Source organism: Apaloderma vittatum, unplaced genomic scaffold, assembly GCF_000703405.1.
Source record: "Apaloderma vittatum isolate BGI_N311 unplaced genomic scaffold, ASM70340v1 scaffold27429, whole genome shotgun sequence".
Taxonomy (NCBI): domain Eukaryota; kingdom Metazoa; phylum Chordata; class Aves; order Trogoniformes; family Trogonidae; genus Apaloderma; species Apaloderma vittatum.
In genome coordinates, this window is record NW_009735027.1 from 14,490 (window position 1) to 30,884 (window position 16,395).

Below are 16,395 nucleotides of genomic sequence, written 5' to 3' on the forward strand. Positions count from 1 at the left end.
TAATGCTTTCAGTACTATAAAAATAAGGTGATTGAATTCCAGTCATGCTCCTCATTGAACATGATAAATTTTAGCAACACTAGTAGCTCGGATGGCAGGAAAACACCTACTCAGTGCCTTCCCTAGAGGCATAGCACTGAAGTACAGCAACATTGCTTACTGAATGTTCTAATTGAAATGGTATACATAATTTTGTAAACAGGGTAATATATGGCTGTGGAAAGCTAAATCAGCAGGTTAATAAAAAGGAGGGTCGATGCTCCAGCCTTGGGGCACAGCCTTAGTTCTCCCTCACTGAACACCTTTAATTATCTTTCAGTGTTCCTTAAAAACAGACTCCTTTTTTTCCCCTAGTTAAACTGCCTGAGGGTGAATGTTATATGCCAGTATATAGAAATTACTGCCACACGGTACCATTGCTGCCATAAGGTTGCAATGCAAAGAAAGATTCCTCTGAACAAGCACAGCACGATGCAGTTCTATATATTTGGTAAGAACAGCTAATTCTATACGCTGTGAAGGTTTTTTCCTTGCTGATCAGGAATGTTAGTGCCTCGACCTAAGTAACTAATTTCTTCAAAACAAGTAGTGTCTTCAAGGCACAATTCATAACAGTTACCGGATTGTCTGTTTGAGCACTTTGTCCACAATGCAAAAATTCTGTGTAAATAGGGAAAGTAAAGGCCAGCAGAGAAGCAGCACTTGGAATTGCCTGCGGACTGTAACTCTTACCATAATTGTTATTGCATTTTAAACATGAGTTAAGTAACTGGAGAGCAGATTATGACATCCAACAGACGTGTCAGCTCTGCAGAAATAGAATATGTATCCTATAACTGAGATTGCTTCTTACACCCATGTTGTGGCTAGCGGACCTCCTCTTTGAACAACTTAATTTAGGGATTTCTGTACTGCAACACAGAATCTCTTGCAATTAACAAATAAGATAGTATCAGGAGATCATTGAAATAGATGTGCTCTAGTTTGGAAGGTGGCCACTTCTTGCAGATGGACAACAGGCACTGCGCTTTCATAGCTGCAGGCCTAGGAGTCTGATTGGCTTTCCCTATGCTTACAGGGTTTTGCATGATGGAAATTCTGCATGGGGAGACGAACTGGTAATGGTAGCAAACATTTGTCATGTCTTGAGGATAAACAAATGAGATAAACTTTTTTTGAATGGGAGGGGAGGAATAAACAGTGCCCACGCAGCAATGGAAATCTCCAGTCAATGCCACGTGTGGACCAGGAAGCAATGAAACCTCATCTCTTCCTGATGCACCCACTCCCTTTCGGCTCCTTGGACGCATGCTATTTAGCCAGTGGGTGTGAAATGCTGGTGGGGAAAAGGGCATTTTGGCAGAGAGGGGTCTGAAGGCTTTGCTGACATGGGCTTCTACTTAGGCAGGAATGGTGACTCTTCATTCAGGACAGAGAGACCAAGTGCTCAAGGTTCCCCTGGGTTACACATCCCATTTTGGGCACAGCCTGGTGTGAGGCATCCACCAGTAGAATGCTGGTGCACTGACCTTGGAGGTTAGAGGGAACAGCTGTGCCCTCATTTCCAAATCTGAAATTATCTGTTTGCTACTGGGAGCAACAAAGTTGATAGAGCTCAAGGTTCTCCAAACTATTTTGGTGGACACATATCTAGTGTCAAGCACCACAGTACCACTGTGCGCACGCCTCTGTTTTTTTTTATCACATTTTGTATGTTATGCTTCGCCATGCAATATTAGAGAGTAGGAAAACTGCATGGAAGAGAGGTGAGATTTTCACAGGTAACACATAATTTCTACACATTTATTGTATTTTTTTTAATATGTGTGCATATTTCCTTTATGATGAGGGAGGACGTACTAAGTTACACAGAGTAGAACACAGTAGTTTTCAAGGCAGCATCTTCAGGGAAAGATTTAAAACTGAAACAAAACAAAGCTTCTGGGCATTTCCCTATGAAGATCAGGAAGTTCTCTGCTTGAAAGAGCACGAAACAGTCAACTTTCTCCTCAGTTCCTTCCATGCTGCTTTCGTTTCAAAAAAACCTGTGAAACCTCCTGCCATATTATTAAGAAATCTCATTGTTTGCTCTCAGACATCAGTAACTTTCACCTAGAGATAGGGTTGTTTATTTTTGTTATTTTTTTAATAGTACCTTCAGAAAACTGAAAAAATTGCAAAGGTTCTAGATAGCACTCTGTTCTAGTTGAGATAACCACTTACCAGAAGACTTATCAGAACATTTTCTTTAGCTTTATGATAACTTGAAAATACCTTGTTAAGCATTTTTTTAATATTCATTCACATATCATAAATTTGACTCCAAAACCAGAATCAAAATTGATTTCATATGTGGATGGAGTTCAGCTCAGTTCTGTGCTTAAAAGGTTAGGAGGGAGAGGTCTTCCTGGCATTTTTCTCTTAGCTGTATCATTCTGAAGGCAGATGATATTCAAGAACATATAGGTATTTTCTCAGGAACAAAATACCAAATGCAACTATAGGTCTAGCTCTATTCACATAGAAGAGATTAGGTACCTTGAGGAGTCGAAAGGCAGTCATCCAGCACGTCCTGCTTTGTTCATCTTCAGCACACAACAACCTTAGTTCCTTAGTTTCATTTCTCACTCTGTTGGGCTATAAAGTATTAGAGAGAAGTCAGCTATATTCAGAAGGAAGCCAACAGCACTGTAAGCTTACTGCAGAGTAAAGGTAGGTACAGTATTAGTCTAAGAACTGGCCAGAAAAAGCTCACGCCCCGCTGGAGTGAAGCTCAGGAGAGGCTGAGCAAAGTTCGAAAGAAATTTACTTTCTCAGCTGGATCCAATAAGAGAAATGTCACTGCTTGTTTTGAAAGACCCTGCAGTTCTGGCAGTTTATAGGAACAAGGTTACTTGGGTCATGCTAGAACCAGGACCAAGGCGCTTGCTCATTTTTTTGGGTTATTTTTTTTTTTTGAACTGTGAGAAGTTTTATGAATCTCCATTTTGAGATGAAGAACCAAAGTTTCCACAATTGAAGGTTACTGAAAGTCTGCTTCCACCAGCTCAAAACGTGTCGTGCAGGCAGTCTCTACTCGCGGAAGCAAACCCATGTTGTCTAGCTCTGGAACAGCTGCTAGGAAAGAGACAACTTCACTGCTGTCAATAAAACCAGCTCCCAGCCTTATTTTGTTGTCAGAAAATTACATGAAGCTTTGAAATACTTCCCAAACCTATCCATCAGCACAACAGTTTTTAAAATTCTCAAAGGCAACTGCTTATTCTTATTTCCATTTTCCAAGACAATCTTCTTTAAATAAATGCAAATCCCTGGCCTACAATAATGGTAACAATTATACCCAATCGGAGCTTGATCCTTCGTTGCTATGTAGTTTTGCTAATTGCTGTCCAGAGAAACTTTCCTATTCATTTAAAACATTTTGAAAAAAGTTTCATCTCTGAGGTGAACCAAGGTCACCTCACAGGCACACCATACACTTCAGCACTGAACTGATCTTGCACAGAAATTTCCTAAGCCAAAGGAGCACCAGATAAAGTGTTAAAGGTGTCACATAAAATGATGGCAAGATTCACAGGACACGTCTGCCAAATGAAAGACGTTAAAAGACCAAGTCCTCATGACAGAAATGCTCACAGTGTTTCACATACAAATCCCATTTAGCTGGGGGGCCTCGCAGCTACCAACACTGTCTTGAACTTGGGAAGAACTTCACAGAATCACAGAATGTCAGGGGTTGGAAGGGACCTCGAAAGATCATCTAGTCCAACCCCCCTGCCAGAGCAGGATCACCTACAGTAGGTACACAGGAACATGAGAAGAATTACCTTTATACAAAATCCATACTCTGCAGGTGCATTGTACAACTTCTTGCCTGCTATCAATGAGAAGATACTGCTGTCTTCTAGGTCAGCCAACAATTGCAAATGTCTTGGCTCCTGGAGAAATAACGGGTTTTATCACAGCTAAGTGCAAGATTTCAAAGGTGTTTCCACAAGCTTTGCAGTCTCAAGAGCAGCCTCCATCAGAGGGCAGTGCATGAACACTGTGCTCCCCTCTCGGGCAGCCTAAAGTGGACACTGCACGTCACCTTGCAAGTATAAGCCCACTAACAGAAGGTGTTTTACACAAGAAGCTGACCAAATATAAACACATCGCATTAAAAATAGCATAGCCTAATGAATTGCTACAGAGAAATCTGAAAGGTAGATAACATAAAATATTATTTACATTATCATTTAAACTAAATTCATGAACCATGTGCTTGCGAGGGCATTTCTCTTGCTAACATTGTTAGCATGTCTTCAGTAGCTATAATGATGTTTTCCAGCTAGTTTAGTTTTATTATATAATGCTACCAAGCTATTTTCATGCATTGAAAGCCCAGGGCTTGATTGTCATTTGATCATGACTTGCTTATCCTTTTCTATGCAACAAAAAAAGGGAATACTGTGTGCAGATATTTAAAAACCAGAAAAAAATACCCACTGTAAAAGCAGAAAATGCTTTTGCATGCTAGAATTGTCGAACCTTGTTTTTAGTCTTACCTTTGAGGTTCCTTTTGTAGAACAATAAAGTCCTGATCTCCTCAAACACACATACAATTTCTTCCATGATTTTCTACCCAGCTCTTTCACATGCAAGAAACCTTGAATTTCAGGGCAGCTACTGGAGTTTAAAAAGTTCTGTTGGGGAGGAAAATGTAAATGAGGATTGTGTCCTACGGATGGATCATAAAATTGTCACTGTATTTGCAGAACAGAGAAGCAAATGGCAAATCACTTTTTGCTGACTTAGGAGTGCAGTTTCATCACATTATGCTTAAACTGACCTAGATATTTAAACTGATTCGCGACCAAAAATGGATATTCCTGCTCCTCCCGTAACATCTACCTAGCTAACTCCTCCTGCCACTGACATTTTCCTATTCTCTGTGCCAATACTTAAATCTCCAAAAGGCTAACCATTTCTCTGTATCCCCATTCTTCTTGCACTTGGCCTGAAAGGACACCAGGTAAGCTTATTATTAAAATAATGCCTTGCCACAACAATTCTGGCGAGCAGTTTAACTTAGAAACATTAGCCAAAATCTGTGCCTTTATCCCAAACTTTTAGAATGGGAACATCCTATTTCAGGATTTTCCACATTAAAGTCTTATATAGCACATGCACCTGTCCCAAGACAAGAGGTATGACAGACAACAGAATATTTAACTCAAAATGAAATGTAGAGCAGTTAAGTAAGTGTCAGCAATTATACTAGACTTCAAGATCCACAAGTATTTAAGCTCTGGACTTAATTAGACAGACCACATATGGAATCATTTGATTTGCAATACATCACAGGAAGGAGGTATTAACTACGGTTAGTGAATTGATAGCTTGCTCCATTATTACAATGGGCTAGATTTTCAAGTGACAGAGGACTTGCTCAGTAAGTTAAATGCCAAACTAATAAATTCAACAGTAGGAAGAAATAGGCATAAATCTGGTTGGCCTAGATGCCTTTAAATTGTTTTCTGGTGTTATTTAGTGGACAATGCCCACAGGAAGTAAAACCAAAAATCAGTGTCCTGTGCCAGAATTCTTAGTTGCATTAAAACCTAATCCTCCCCATCTCACCTAACAGTATAGAAAAGATCAGACAATTTTTTCTGCGATTTGTACTACAAATCCACTTCTCAGCTGTGAAAGGGAAAGACCAAAGGGAGAGTATGTTCTCTCTGTCCAGCCAGATAAACCAAAAGTAGACAAGGATATTTTTTGCATACCTGAGCCAGGCTAACATCAGGGAAAACAGATCCCGCTGTCTAATGCTACTGTTAAGACTAAAAAAATCTAGCTCTTAATGCAGAATATGATATTGCAAAATTGTATTTAATACTCTTCACTATTTTGTGTGCATTTAAAAACAGCATACTTGCTCAATGTTTGAGGTAGCTGCAGATGCAACACACTTTATGACTATTAGACTGCAGAGGAAGTTTACCTTCAACAAATTACAACTGTCACTGAAATGATGAGAAATGGTTGTGTATATTTTTAAAAGGTAAGTTTGAAACTTTTCCATCTGCAAGAACATCTTGCTCTTTTAGGGAGTCTTCCTGCTGGTGTTAACAAATAAACTCAATTCTCCACTTACGCTGCAGAAAAAAAGGGTCCAAGGCATGAACACCTCTGTTCCTACCAGCCCGTGGCAATGCCTATTCACACCAGTTTTGGTTACCCATTGCAACCTCACTGCACGCAACTTTCATTTTTAATTCCAGGTACCAAACCAGGTACCCACAGAGTAAGTTGCAGATTAATGGAACAACTATATATGAACATAGCTATGGATACTTTATAACTTATACCTCAATGCCACTAGGGTAAGATCTTTGTCAGGTATTTTCAATGCCAGTACCATATGTTAACTCACGACACTGGTCTTTCTCCAACCAGTTATTTCCAGACCTTTTAATTCTCCCTTCCTTTCTCTCAATCTTTCCCCTCCAGCTCCAAAACTTTCTTTGTCCATATGGATAATTTACAGTACCTGCAAAAGTTGTGACTGTGGGATACTGCCATTTGTTTGCTGGCACCAGGCAACCATTTGCTCTGGGAAGAAATTCTAGACACAGAAAGAGAAGACAATTGGAAGTCACATTATATTTAAGCACTTTTACTTAGAACAAGCAGAATTTCTTCCAGTCATTAAATTTTTGAAATTATCACTCTTAAATCAATTTGAATATCCCCCGATACAGAAATACTAGAGCTTTCAAGTGCAGTTCTTCCCTTCCTTGGTGGTGAGCATTTGCTCACTAAATGCCCATGGAGACAGAATATGAGTTTTTTAAAATATCTGATATGGAGCATTTTTAAGAGCACTTTTCCGTTACTTCCTCTTCTACTGAGAGCTTTTGGGGGGATCTCTAACAGCTCCTGCTTTCTAAGAAAGGACAGGACGAATGGTCCTGCAGGTTGGGTACTCAGTGACTCCTTGCTTATTGCATACGCTGCCACCAAATTTCTGGGCTTCCCTCCGCATCCTGAAAGGCTATTCAGCAAATAAACTCTCTGGAACTCCACGTGGAAGATGCAAAGCAGGAGGAATAACAAGTTTTCTCTACTTTCACAGGGGGCCAGGCTGGATGCAAACACATTAAAAAGTCTCAGGCGGGAACGCTGCAGAATCTCCAGTATGTATGCCTTCGCTTTTGATAGCACTCTCTTTCTATCCAAAATATAGTACTTCAGTGCTGTATCTGCTTGACCCTAAAACCCACCCAGTCCCTCAGAAAGCTCCAAACGAAGTGCCGTTCGCAGACCTTAATTATGAGGAAGAATTCACGTGCGACTGCTGCTGCTTCGTTTGGGTGTTCAACAGCCAGGTTATGCGTGGGGCTTGAAACTCTTCCACCAGCCAGGAGAAAACCCTTTGCAAAATCTACCCCGACATGTTTATATTTCAGGGTAACATAACAGAGCCCAGTGTTTTCTCTTCTAAGGATAGGTCAGCATACATTCCATAAAATGAAATAATAAAAACTGAATGAGGACACACGTGCAGTAATTAGGCTCTGTGCTGCATGCTCTGCTTCACATGCCAGATTTGAATAATCTCAAAGCAGACATCTATCTCCTTTCCCCCATCCTACACACACAGAAGCAAATATTGTTTAACACACAAACAATCCTCTGCTTCTACAGAGCTTTGCCATTTCAGGCATCCAGTACAGTACCTCATTCATACCGAATCTTTGCATGACAAAGGTCAGACAGTTTGCTGACTGCTAAATCAATGATTTGACTTCAGATTTATTCCTCCAGTTCCCCTTTTCATTTGCCATATTTTAAAATGCCTATATAATTCACTACACTGAATTTACTCACCACAGCAGTTATATTAAGTCATTCTCAAAGTTTTTAAACGTTATTTGAAACATGAAGATGCAAAGAAATGGCTGAAGTAAAACAATGACTGATTATAACAAGATGAATCACAACAAAACCATTTCCAGTTTAGAACATCCATCACTCTTCAGGCAATATAAATTTCAGTCTTTAGGGCATAAAGAGATGGGCTGAAGAGGAAGCACCCTCCTGCCAGGTAAGTTGCACAGTGAATTACGAAAACTAGCATTTATCAGCCTCTCTTGAGTAGAAACAGTGCCATATGGTAATAGCTAATGTAACGGATAGGGAGCCTTCGTATTCTTACACCAAAAGAATGATTTATTCTCTGATTGTAGGAGCCTGGGACTGAATGCCAAGCATTCTGGATTTTACTCCCATGCTCTGTCATTAATTGCAGTATACCACGTGAAACCAATGTGCTAGCTCCTATGACACTAAAATTTCTGTACAACACTCAGATGTTCATAGGTTATCAGATGGGAAGATCAACAGAAGTGAAAAAAAAAATTACAAACACTCCATGTACAGAAATGTTTCAGGCACTAAGTCAAGACATAGCCTCTGGAACAAGCACCAGCAGATGACAAACGTACCGTACAAGCACATGTGAAGGGATGCAGGAACCGTGTATTAACGTCTATGAGGAAAAGAATGAATTTATCATTCCCACTAACTCCAGCAGAGTTTTCTTGTGACCTCATGTAACGTTTTCCTTCTGGCACCACAAATGCCTGACTCACCCAAAATCTAGTCTCATCTAAACCACCTCTGGATAATTCTTCAGCTATCTAGATGGGTCACATCAGCTGACATTGATTCACGTCAACAGCGTGTTCCAACTTAATTGTTTAGATAAAATGTGAGAAATCATTCCCAAATAAGCAGTTACACTACAAACAGTTTAAAATTACAACAGTCGAATGGTCTTACAAATCCAGGAGTAAGTATAGCTATGAAATAAAATGATTTTCAAGAATGAATATACATGAGGACATAGAGAGAGTGAGTTACTAGGATTAGTAAAGAAGGCAAAGCACACTAGTAAAGCACAGCCATATATCAGACACTGCTTAACATATGTAACAATAGGAAGTTCCTGGTATGTAGTAAGTGTTTCAGGGGTTAGCCCTAGGTGGGGGTTTTTTTTAATGATTACTGTCAGAAATGAAAAGGTTTGGATATTGCATGCTATGACATCAATTTGCTTCAAAATAAAGCAGCTTCGAAGATAATGAGTAAACTGCACTTCTGACTGTTTTTCTTAAACCAACAAAGACTTCCCTGTCTTGGTCACTCCTCAGCAAAACAATGGCCATTTTGAAACAAATATATTTGGTAACTTGAAAACATTTGAGGGTTTTAGGCTGGGAGAAGAGTAAAAGGAATTTAAACATTGGTTAAAGTTTCTTTGGAAAAAAGTCTGTTTGTTGGTTGTTTTTTTGTGGTTGTTTTTTTTATATAGATGTTTAAGACATAACAGCACTCAGCAATGTTACTGCAATCCATCCTTCTCTCTGTGGAGTAAACAACTAAGTAATAAGACTCACCATGGGATTTTTGAAAAATTCATATTTTGCATAATTCTTCCTGAACAAAAATTTACTTTCACTTCCCATTGTAGACTCGACTTGAACTATGAGTTCATGATCTTCCAAGCACCTCTCTGTGGACAAAGAACATGATGTTAACACATAGTCAACCAGAAGCAGTGAGACCAAATTCCAAAGAACAGGAGTAAAACAACCAGGCATAATTCCATTACCTTTTAAGAAACTAAATGGCATGAGGCATTTAAAGGAACTAGGGTCTAAGCATTACAAAGTTTAACATTGCATAGCAGTGCTCTTCAGTGATTTCCTACATCAGGGCTTATAACCACGGACTTTTGAGAAAGGAAAGAATATCACATTTTTTATATGCAGTAGCTTAAATAACAGACATGAACCTCTTCTTTTGGTGCTGGCTATGTGCTGTGGAACTGGCAAGGTGGACAGATTTAAGGGGAAAAAGCCTTGCGGAAAAGCCACCGTTTAGGTCTTGAACTATCAGAGAAATACAGCGTCCTATCTGATCACACTCTATAAAACCAGTTCATTTCAAGGTGAACTCCAGGCCTTTATTGTAGATGCTAGACAATGGGGTTTATTATAAAAGAGGTCACAGGATCTACTTTACAGGAATACTGACAGAGACAAATGTTTTGTACACATGACAGGGCAATTTTCTGCTCTAGATTTGGTTACAAGGTAACTCCCCATAACCACCACTTCCCTGGTCGAAAGAATGGCACATCAAAGCAGGAACAGATAGCTTAACAAATCCCATTCACTGAAAGCAGTAACTCAAAAGGAGGCAACTGGGCTAAGTGTGCACTACTTCATGAACTCATTATCTCAGCAGATTTTCAAAAGTTTTCAAGAAAATATTTAGGCATCTTTCAAAAGTCTTAATAGTCAATACTTCCATCCCTTATATAATAGGAAATAAAATACCGAGGTCAGACAAAAAATAATTTTCACAAAGCTCTAAACAAAATGAATGCAACTTGCTGGCCAATGAAGTTTGGAGAGTCCCTTCCCCACTTCGTGTTCCTGCATCCTTGCATTGCCATGGTTAGAAATGTCGGGCTGTCACCCAAGATCTCTTTGGGTGTTTTCAGGACAGAAAGCGAGCAGTCATCGGTATCTCCGAAAGTAGGAAGCTTCTGAATGTCACTTGAATGATTTGATTAAATTAGTTTAATTTACATTAAGCTAAGCAGTTAAATGTAAATTCTTAGATTGAAAATTTAACGTCTCTCTCAATGATCCCATTGTCTTTTTCACACGCATTTAGGTTGTCAGTCATCACCAGCCTACTGATGACTTCAGCATTTATTCGCTATGTCCAGCCTTCTTGCAGATTGTGTTTCAAGGGGTTAACATTGAAGGTTTTCCGTACTGGGCTGCTCTCAAATAAAAAGCTGCTTCTTAGTGCATTGGCGGTAACACCACTTTTAAGGGGTAGTTCTTCAACTAACATAAGTGACAATAGTGCTGTGGGCAGCAGTTAACCAAGGACATTTTGCACCACCTGAGCATTCATCACCTAAACCTCCAGGTTACCTGCGGGCTTTGCAGGTGAAGTTTCAGATATCGCTGCTGATTTATTGCTGCTATGATGGTTTTAGGCAACCAATTAAAAGTCAAATCTCCTCCACGCTGTGATGAGGACAATGGGCCTATAAGGGTGGAGCGCCTTCCCGTTTTTTAAATTGTGTTTCTTCAGAAAAAAAGATTAATTATGTTGGTATGAATCTTCACCACAGGATGAACTCTGAAAGGTGCCGTGTCATGCTACTGCCTCCTTCTGTCATTGTCCAAAGTTGTGGTCTTTGCTTTCCTGAACACTTTTCACCTAAGGGTGGGGACGAACTGTGTCCTTTTCATTCCGTCCTAAGAAAATGCAGTATAGATGAACATTTGACAATTTCTTCTCATATTTTATCATCAATTTGTGTAAATATACCCAGCAACTGTTTCTTAGATGCTTTAGGCAACTGACTGAGATGTATTTCCTTACTAAATCAAGATCCTTTTGAGATTCTGTGGCGATACTCCTGCCGATTTAACATTTACGTTTTCATTTTGACCGTGAAAGCCACCTTGAAGAAAAGGTGCAGCATTTCATAGCATGTGCATGTAAAAAGGCAACTGGTCCTGGTGAGTTTGCGACCACTTCACAGAAGGTTTGCACTTGGAAGGTCATAGAATCGTAGAATGGCCTAAGCTGGAAGGGACCTCAGAGATCATTTTAATCCAGCCTCCCTGCCGCTAGATTAGGCAACACACAGGGACCGAACGGGAATCAAACCTGCGACCTTAGCGCTGTTAGCGCTACGCTCAACTGACTGAGCTAACTGGTCCTTGGTAATCTGCACTCAGTTTGTACAAATGGGATGAACTGCCACTTCACATACCAGCAACTCAAGCTCAGCCCTGCTTTGAGCTTCCTGCTACAAAATCAGAAGGACAGATGTCAGTCTGTTAACTTCAATAGGTCAACCTGTCTTTAAGTGGCACTGTGGCTGAAGTGACCAGAAATGTCTCCTTTTAGTTTATCTAATAGGCTCAACTTGGTCTCCTCTACACATTTCCTGGAAAAATAGGACAGACTTTTTATTTTTTCTCCCAAAATTGACCTGTATTATTATCTAAACTTCTATACAATGGTAGCAGTAATACGAGATGGGAAAAGGAGACTGATTCCATCGTGAAAAACTTGCAGGCATGGCCCAAAATTCCCAATTACATAATGACTACAAATGACAGGTGGACCAAAGTGTAAAATAGCCTGCCCCGTTTTCGCATTTTAGCAAGTGCTATCTGTTCCACTTTTAATTCATTCGGATGAAGGGATATCAAATTCAATGCATATGTAAAGAAAATTCATGTACAAAACCATGCAGCAATTCTTTCTTCTAATCCTACATATGTATCTCAGAGCCCTACTACTTTTGTTTTCTGCTTCAACTATATTAAGTAAGATGTACAGTCAATTCTGGAGCTGGAAAAGGTTTGTAGGTAGGGATTCTTTATGTGTCCAGACACATACTATCACGACAGTCTTGTCTTTGTCATCATTATTATTATTTCTGTTAACATCCAATACAAGTATCTTAATCCCCATCCTAAACTGATGAGTTAAGCATGGAGTAGCATATAGGGACAATATGGCATTTTATGATTGAATTCGGTGCACTTCCATTTGCAGATGAAGTAATGGGATCAATTTAAGTTTCTCAGACAGCTTAAATCTTGACCAGAAAGTGATTTAGATACTAGTGGTATCTAGAAAGAATCATTTCTACATGTTACATCCAGGAGAGCCTGATGCTAATTTGTCACACCATTGCCTCCAGTGAGAACACAAATACTGTGTTCAAAGTAAGCAGTCAGGTGAAGGTGCCTTAAAAGCTGGGACTAGAAGATCATCACATGATATATATGCAGGTGGCATCAAAATTCTGCTCTTGTCCTCAATCTGCCCAACAGTAAAAAGATTAACTGGTTTTGCAAACTGAGCTCTTCTGGAAAGTAGTATTAGGCAAGATCGGGGGAAAAAATAAGGTAGCGAACTTAATGAAGGAAGAACTTGCCTCTTTCGGTAGGGTTCAAGATTACCAGCTACAGCATTAAGTCAGCAAGGATGTCTTGAGTAAGAAATAATGTCTTCTGGAAACACAGAATTTTCACCGCTCCTAAACCATATTTCTGTCCACGCTGCTAAGTATCTGTTTGCCATCGTTTCATGCTTATATTATCTTATTTCCAGAGGGAAAAATATGGAACACTGGACAGCTGATAATAACTTCATTTGAGGTGCAGACCATTACTACCTTGATTTGACAGTCTCTGAAACACAGGGAAGCATTTAAGCTACTGAGAAGCTGGAAATAAGCAGCTGTATAATAAAAAATTCAAACTGCAACCAAACCTGGGTGGACGCATGAAAGTCTGCATTCGAAGTCTATTGAATATGTCACAGCATATACTTTGGTCCCTAAATACAAGAAACTGGATGTTTTTTTCTCCTGTTAAATGAACTTTTTCATTCCCTTTTCTGTCCACATCCTATCAAATACATGAAATCAGCATCATGACATTCTTTTTTTGACTCTTTAAATATTTTTTCCTTTGTTTGCTTTACACGGCCAAAGGCTGCCTTTACTTTTCACGCAGACCTGCTGCGTGGCCTACAGAGAGAGGACAGTCCTGGAGCAGTCCCTGAGGAACCAAGTTTGGAGACTGCTGTGGAAGGCCCAACCTGCACACCCTGTTTCTCGTGAACAGCAGAGGCCCCGCTTTGTGCTTCAGTATGAAACAGAGGTTCAAGGCAGGCAGGTCCCAATGTATATAAATGCAGCCTGATAAGTATCTTGCTCTTTTCCCATCATTGTTAATTACCAAGTTATTTGTGTGTAAACAGAAGCTTTTGATTTCCTAATCAGCCTCCTGCCCGATTCATTCAGAGATGTCACACACCAGAGTTTGACAGCACAATTAGTCACCATGGAAGCTATTGTGATGTCACAAACACTGAATTGTGGCATCATTGAATGAATCTGGCAGGAGAAGGATGTTGGTTACAAAGGAGAAGGCTTCTGTTTACACAATACCTTGGCAATCAGCAACGATGGGAAAGAGAATATAGAAAAAAGAGAGCCTGGTAGTTTAATGAGCATTGATAAAACTGAAAATTTGTAAAGGTTGTTAGAAATGCGCATGCGGCATATTAAGCTACAGATACAGAGACTGTGTAATTTATACCTTAACTCTTCATCTTGTCCTATGTCCTCAGAACTGAAAGCGTATCACAGACATATTCAAGTGAATGTTTGAAGCTAATTTTTTCACATATTTCTATATTAGGAGAGATGCCCAATAAAAACAATAAATCATCGGGATAGCCTATGGTTTATTTTTTTTTTTAGCACTATTCTGTAGAGCAGTGAATTTATCCACATTTAACAATACCGGTTTAAGGCACTGCATCTCCAGCAAACTGTTTCCTTTTTTTATTTGTAAGGGTTCTGAATTACATTTTTAGACATAAAACCCCCCTCTGTTAGCTACAGATAGCATTCACAATTCCAGCATTGGTGATCACAGCTTACGATTTGTCTTCCTCTTATTTTCTAGAAAAAATTCCCCGTGAAGTCTATCGACTAATACTCCAAACGCTGCACTTTCTAGAGCGTTATTGTGTGCTACGCAGAATTATAGATAGCGTATCTGAGCGATACGCAGTTGCAAGCTGCACAGCAGAACCCTGCAACTAATCAGTGCCACAAAATAACAGGAAAAGCAAGACTGAATAACATGAGATGCTTTCAGGTACCGTAATTAAACCAATTCATGGTGTTATTTAATTCCCCACAGTTCTTCCTCTTGCTGCCTTCTTGATACTGTAACCATGACACCTTAATTCCAATCAGGTGGAGGAGCTGCTGCCTGGAGAGCAGATGCCACTGCAGGTCCAGAAATTGCCCATGGATTTGCAGGTGGTGCCACCATTTTTTCCCTGCCTGAAGTCCAGTTTAGCCAATCCCTTCCCCCGCTTCAGCATGTCTAGCTTTCGTAAGCATTACTGTAGGTATGCGAAGCTGAGTCTGTTCACCCAGGTCTCCCAGCTGGTGATGAGCTGAGCTGTTTCACAGGACCCGTACTCTAAGGATCAAGCTTAATTTGTTTAAGCTGTTTATTTGCAATAGCTTCAGACACAGCAAGGTAGCAACAGAGCACTAGCGTGAAGATTAGACAATTATTTTTCTTTTTTGTAACAAAAAAAATAGAGGATGGGAAATAAGAGATGGACTTAAAATTGCTTAAACGCTTAACACATCAAATTGTAACACACAAAAAGCACGTATGTGACTTCAGCCCATTGTACAAATAAAAGCAATGGAAAGAAAACGTTCTGGCTGGAAGCAGATTAATACGAATTACACATATTTCATGTTCCCAGGTAACCACGCCACCCCTTTGACCGTTCCCTACCTAATCCTAGGTGAGGGTGATGCTCCACTAGAGTCCAGCTGTTATCATCCACACAATGACTTTTGTAAACGAGCAGCTGACAGAGGTCCCTGGCTGTCATGTCTGCTAGAATCTCGACCACTTTGCTTGTTCCATCTTCACTAAAGACTTTTACATCCTGCAACATAAAGGGTACACTTACAGATCAACAGCTCCGAACATAGGCAAACCACACAGCTACCGTAGAAAAGCATCCTCTTGGCGTGAGGGTTCCAAGCACCTTGGCAGCCAGGACAAATGACATGGATGATTCACTTTATAACACTTTCTCTCCATGCCCCCTTGCCCTGTTTCCCCTCCCCCCCTCCCCAACACCTCCCTGCACTAAACAAAGATTCAGCAGGGTTAATATGACCACATACACAGAAGAAGTGAGAGTGCAGGTTCTGTATAAAGCTGTGTAAGGTAAGCAAACGTCAAACAATATCGAGAGAGTACTTCGGCGACAGCGGGCGAGAGAAATCACAGCTCGTCAAACACAAACAATTTTCTTCGCGACCCCGTCGGAGGCCTCCGTACATTTACAGAGGAGCAGGCCGAGACCCTGAAGACTAAAAATGGCTCTCTTGTTCCCCACTAACTTTTGAGTGTTTCGCCTGGGGAAGTCCCACTTGCAGTCTGCCGGCGGATCAATTCGCCAGCACCGTCCACACATTTCTCTCCCTGCCCCGACTTTGCTTGCAATCCCAGCTCGAAAGTAGCTCAGACCCGAACGTGGGACACGCCGCACATCCTAAATATTAACGGAGGTGAGAGAACAAGTCAGGAACCTTCTCCCCACCTCCTGAATTACACAGATGCTTTCCTCTTGGCATTGTTCTACTCAGGCGAGAGGCACTTGCCGCAAAATTCTTTCTCCAGGGGAACGTGCAGGTCCGAGATTTAAACCTGCTCCGCATCCTGGCCCGAGACTGGG

General features: G+C 40.4%; 1 protein-coding gene across 1 annotated transcript in view; it reads right to left on the reverse strand.

Moving 5' to 3' along the window:
* Positions 1–16,395, reverse strand: part of LOC104279262 (growth factor receptor-bound protein 10-like) — a 23,888-nt gene that overhangs the window by 7,195 nt on the left and 298 nt on the right. Inside the window, 6 exon segments of the mRNA XM_009876475.1 lie at positions 2,539–2,637; positions 3,828–3,938; positions 4,548–4,685; positions 6,539–6,613; positions 9,450–9,565; positions 15,441–15,597. Of these exon segments, the coding sequence (XP_009874777.1) occupies positions 2,539–2,637; positions 3,828–3,938; positions 4,548–4,685; positions 6,539–6,613; positions 9,450–9,565; positions 15,441–15,597 (696 nt within the window).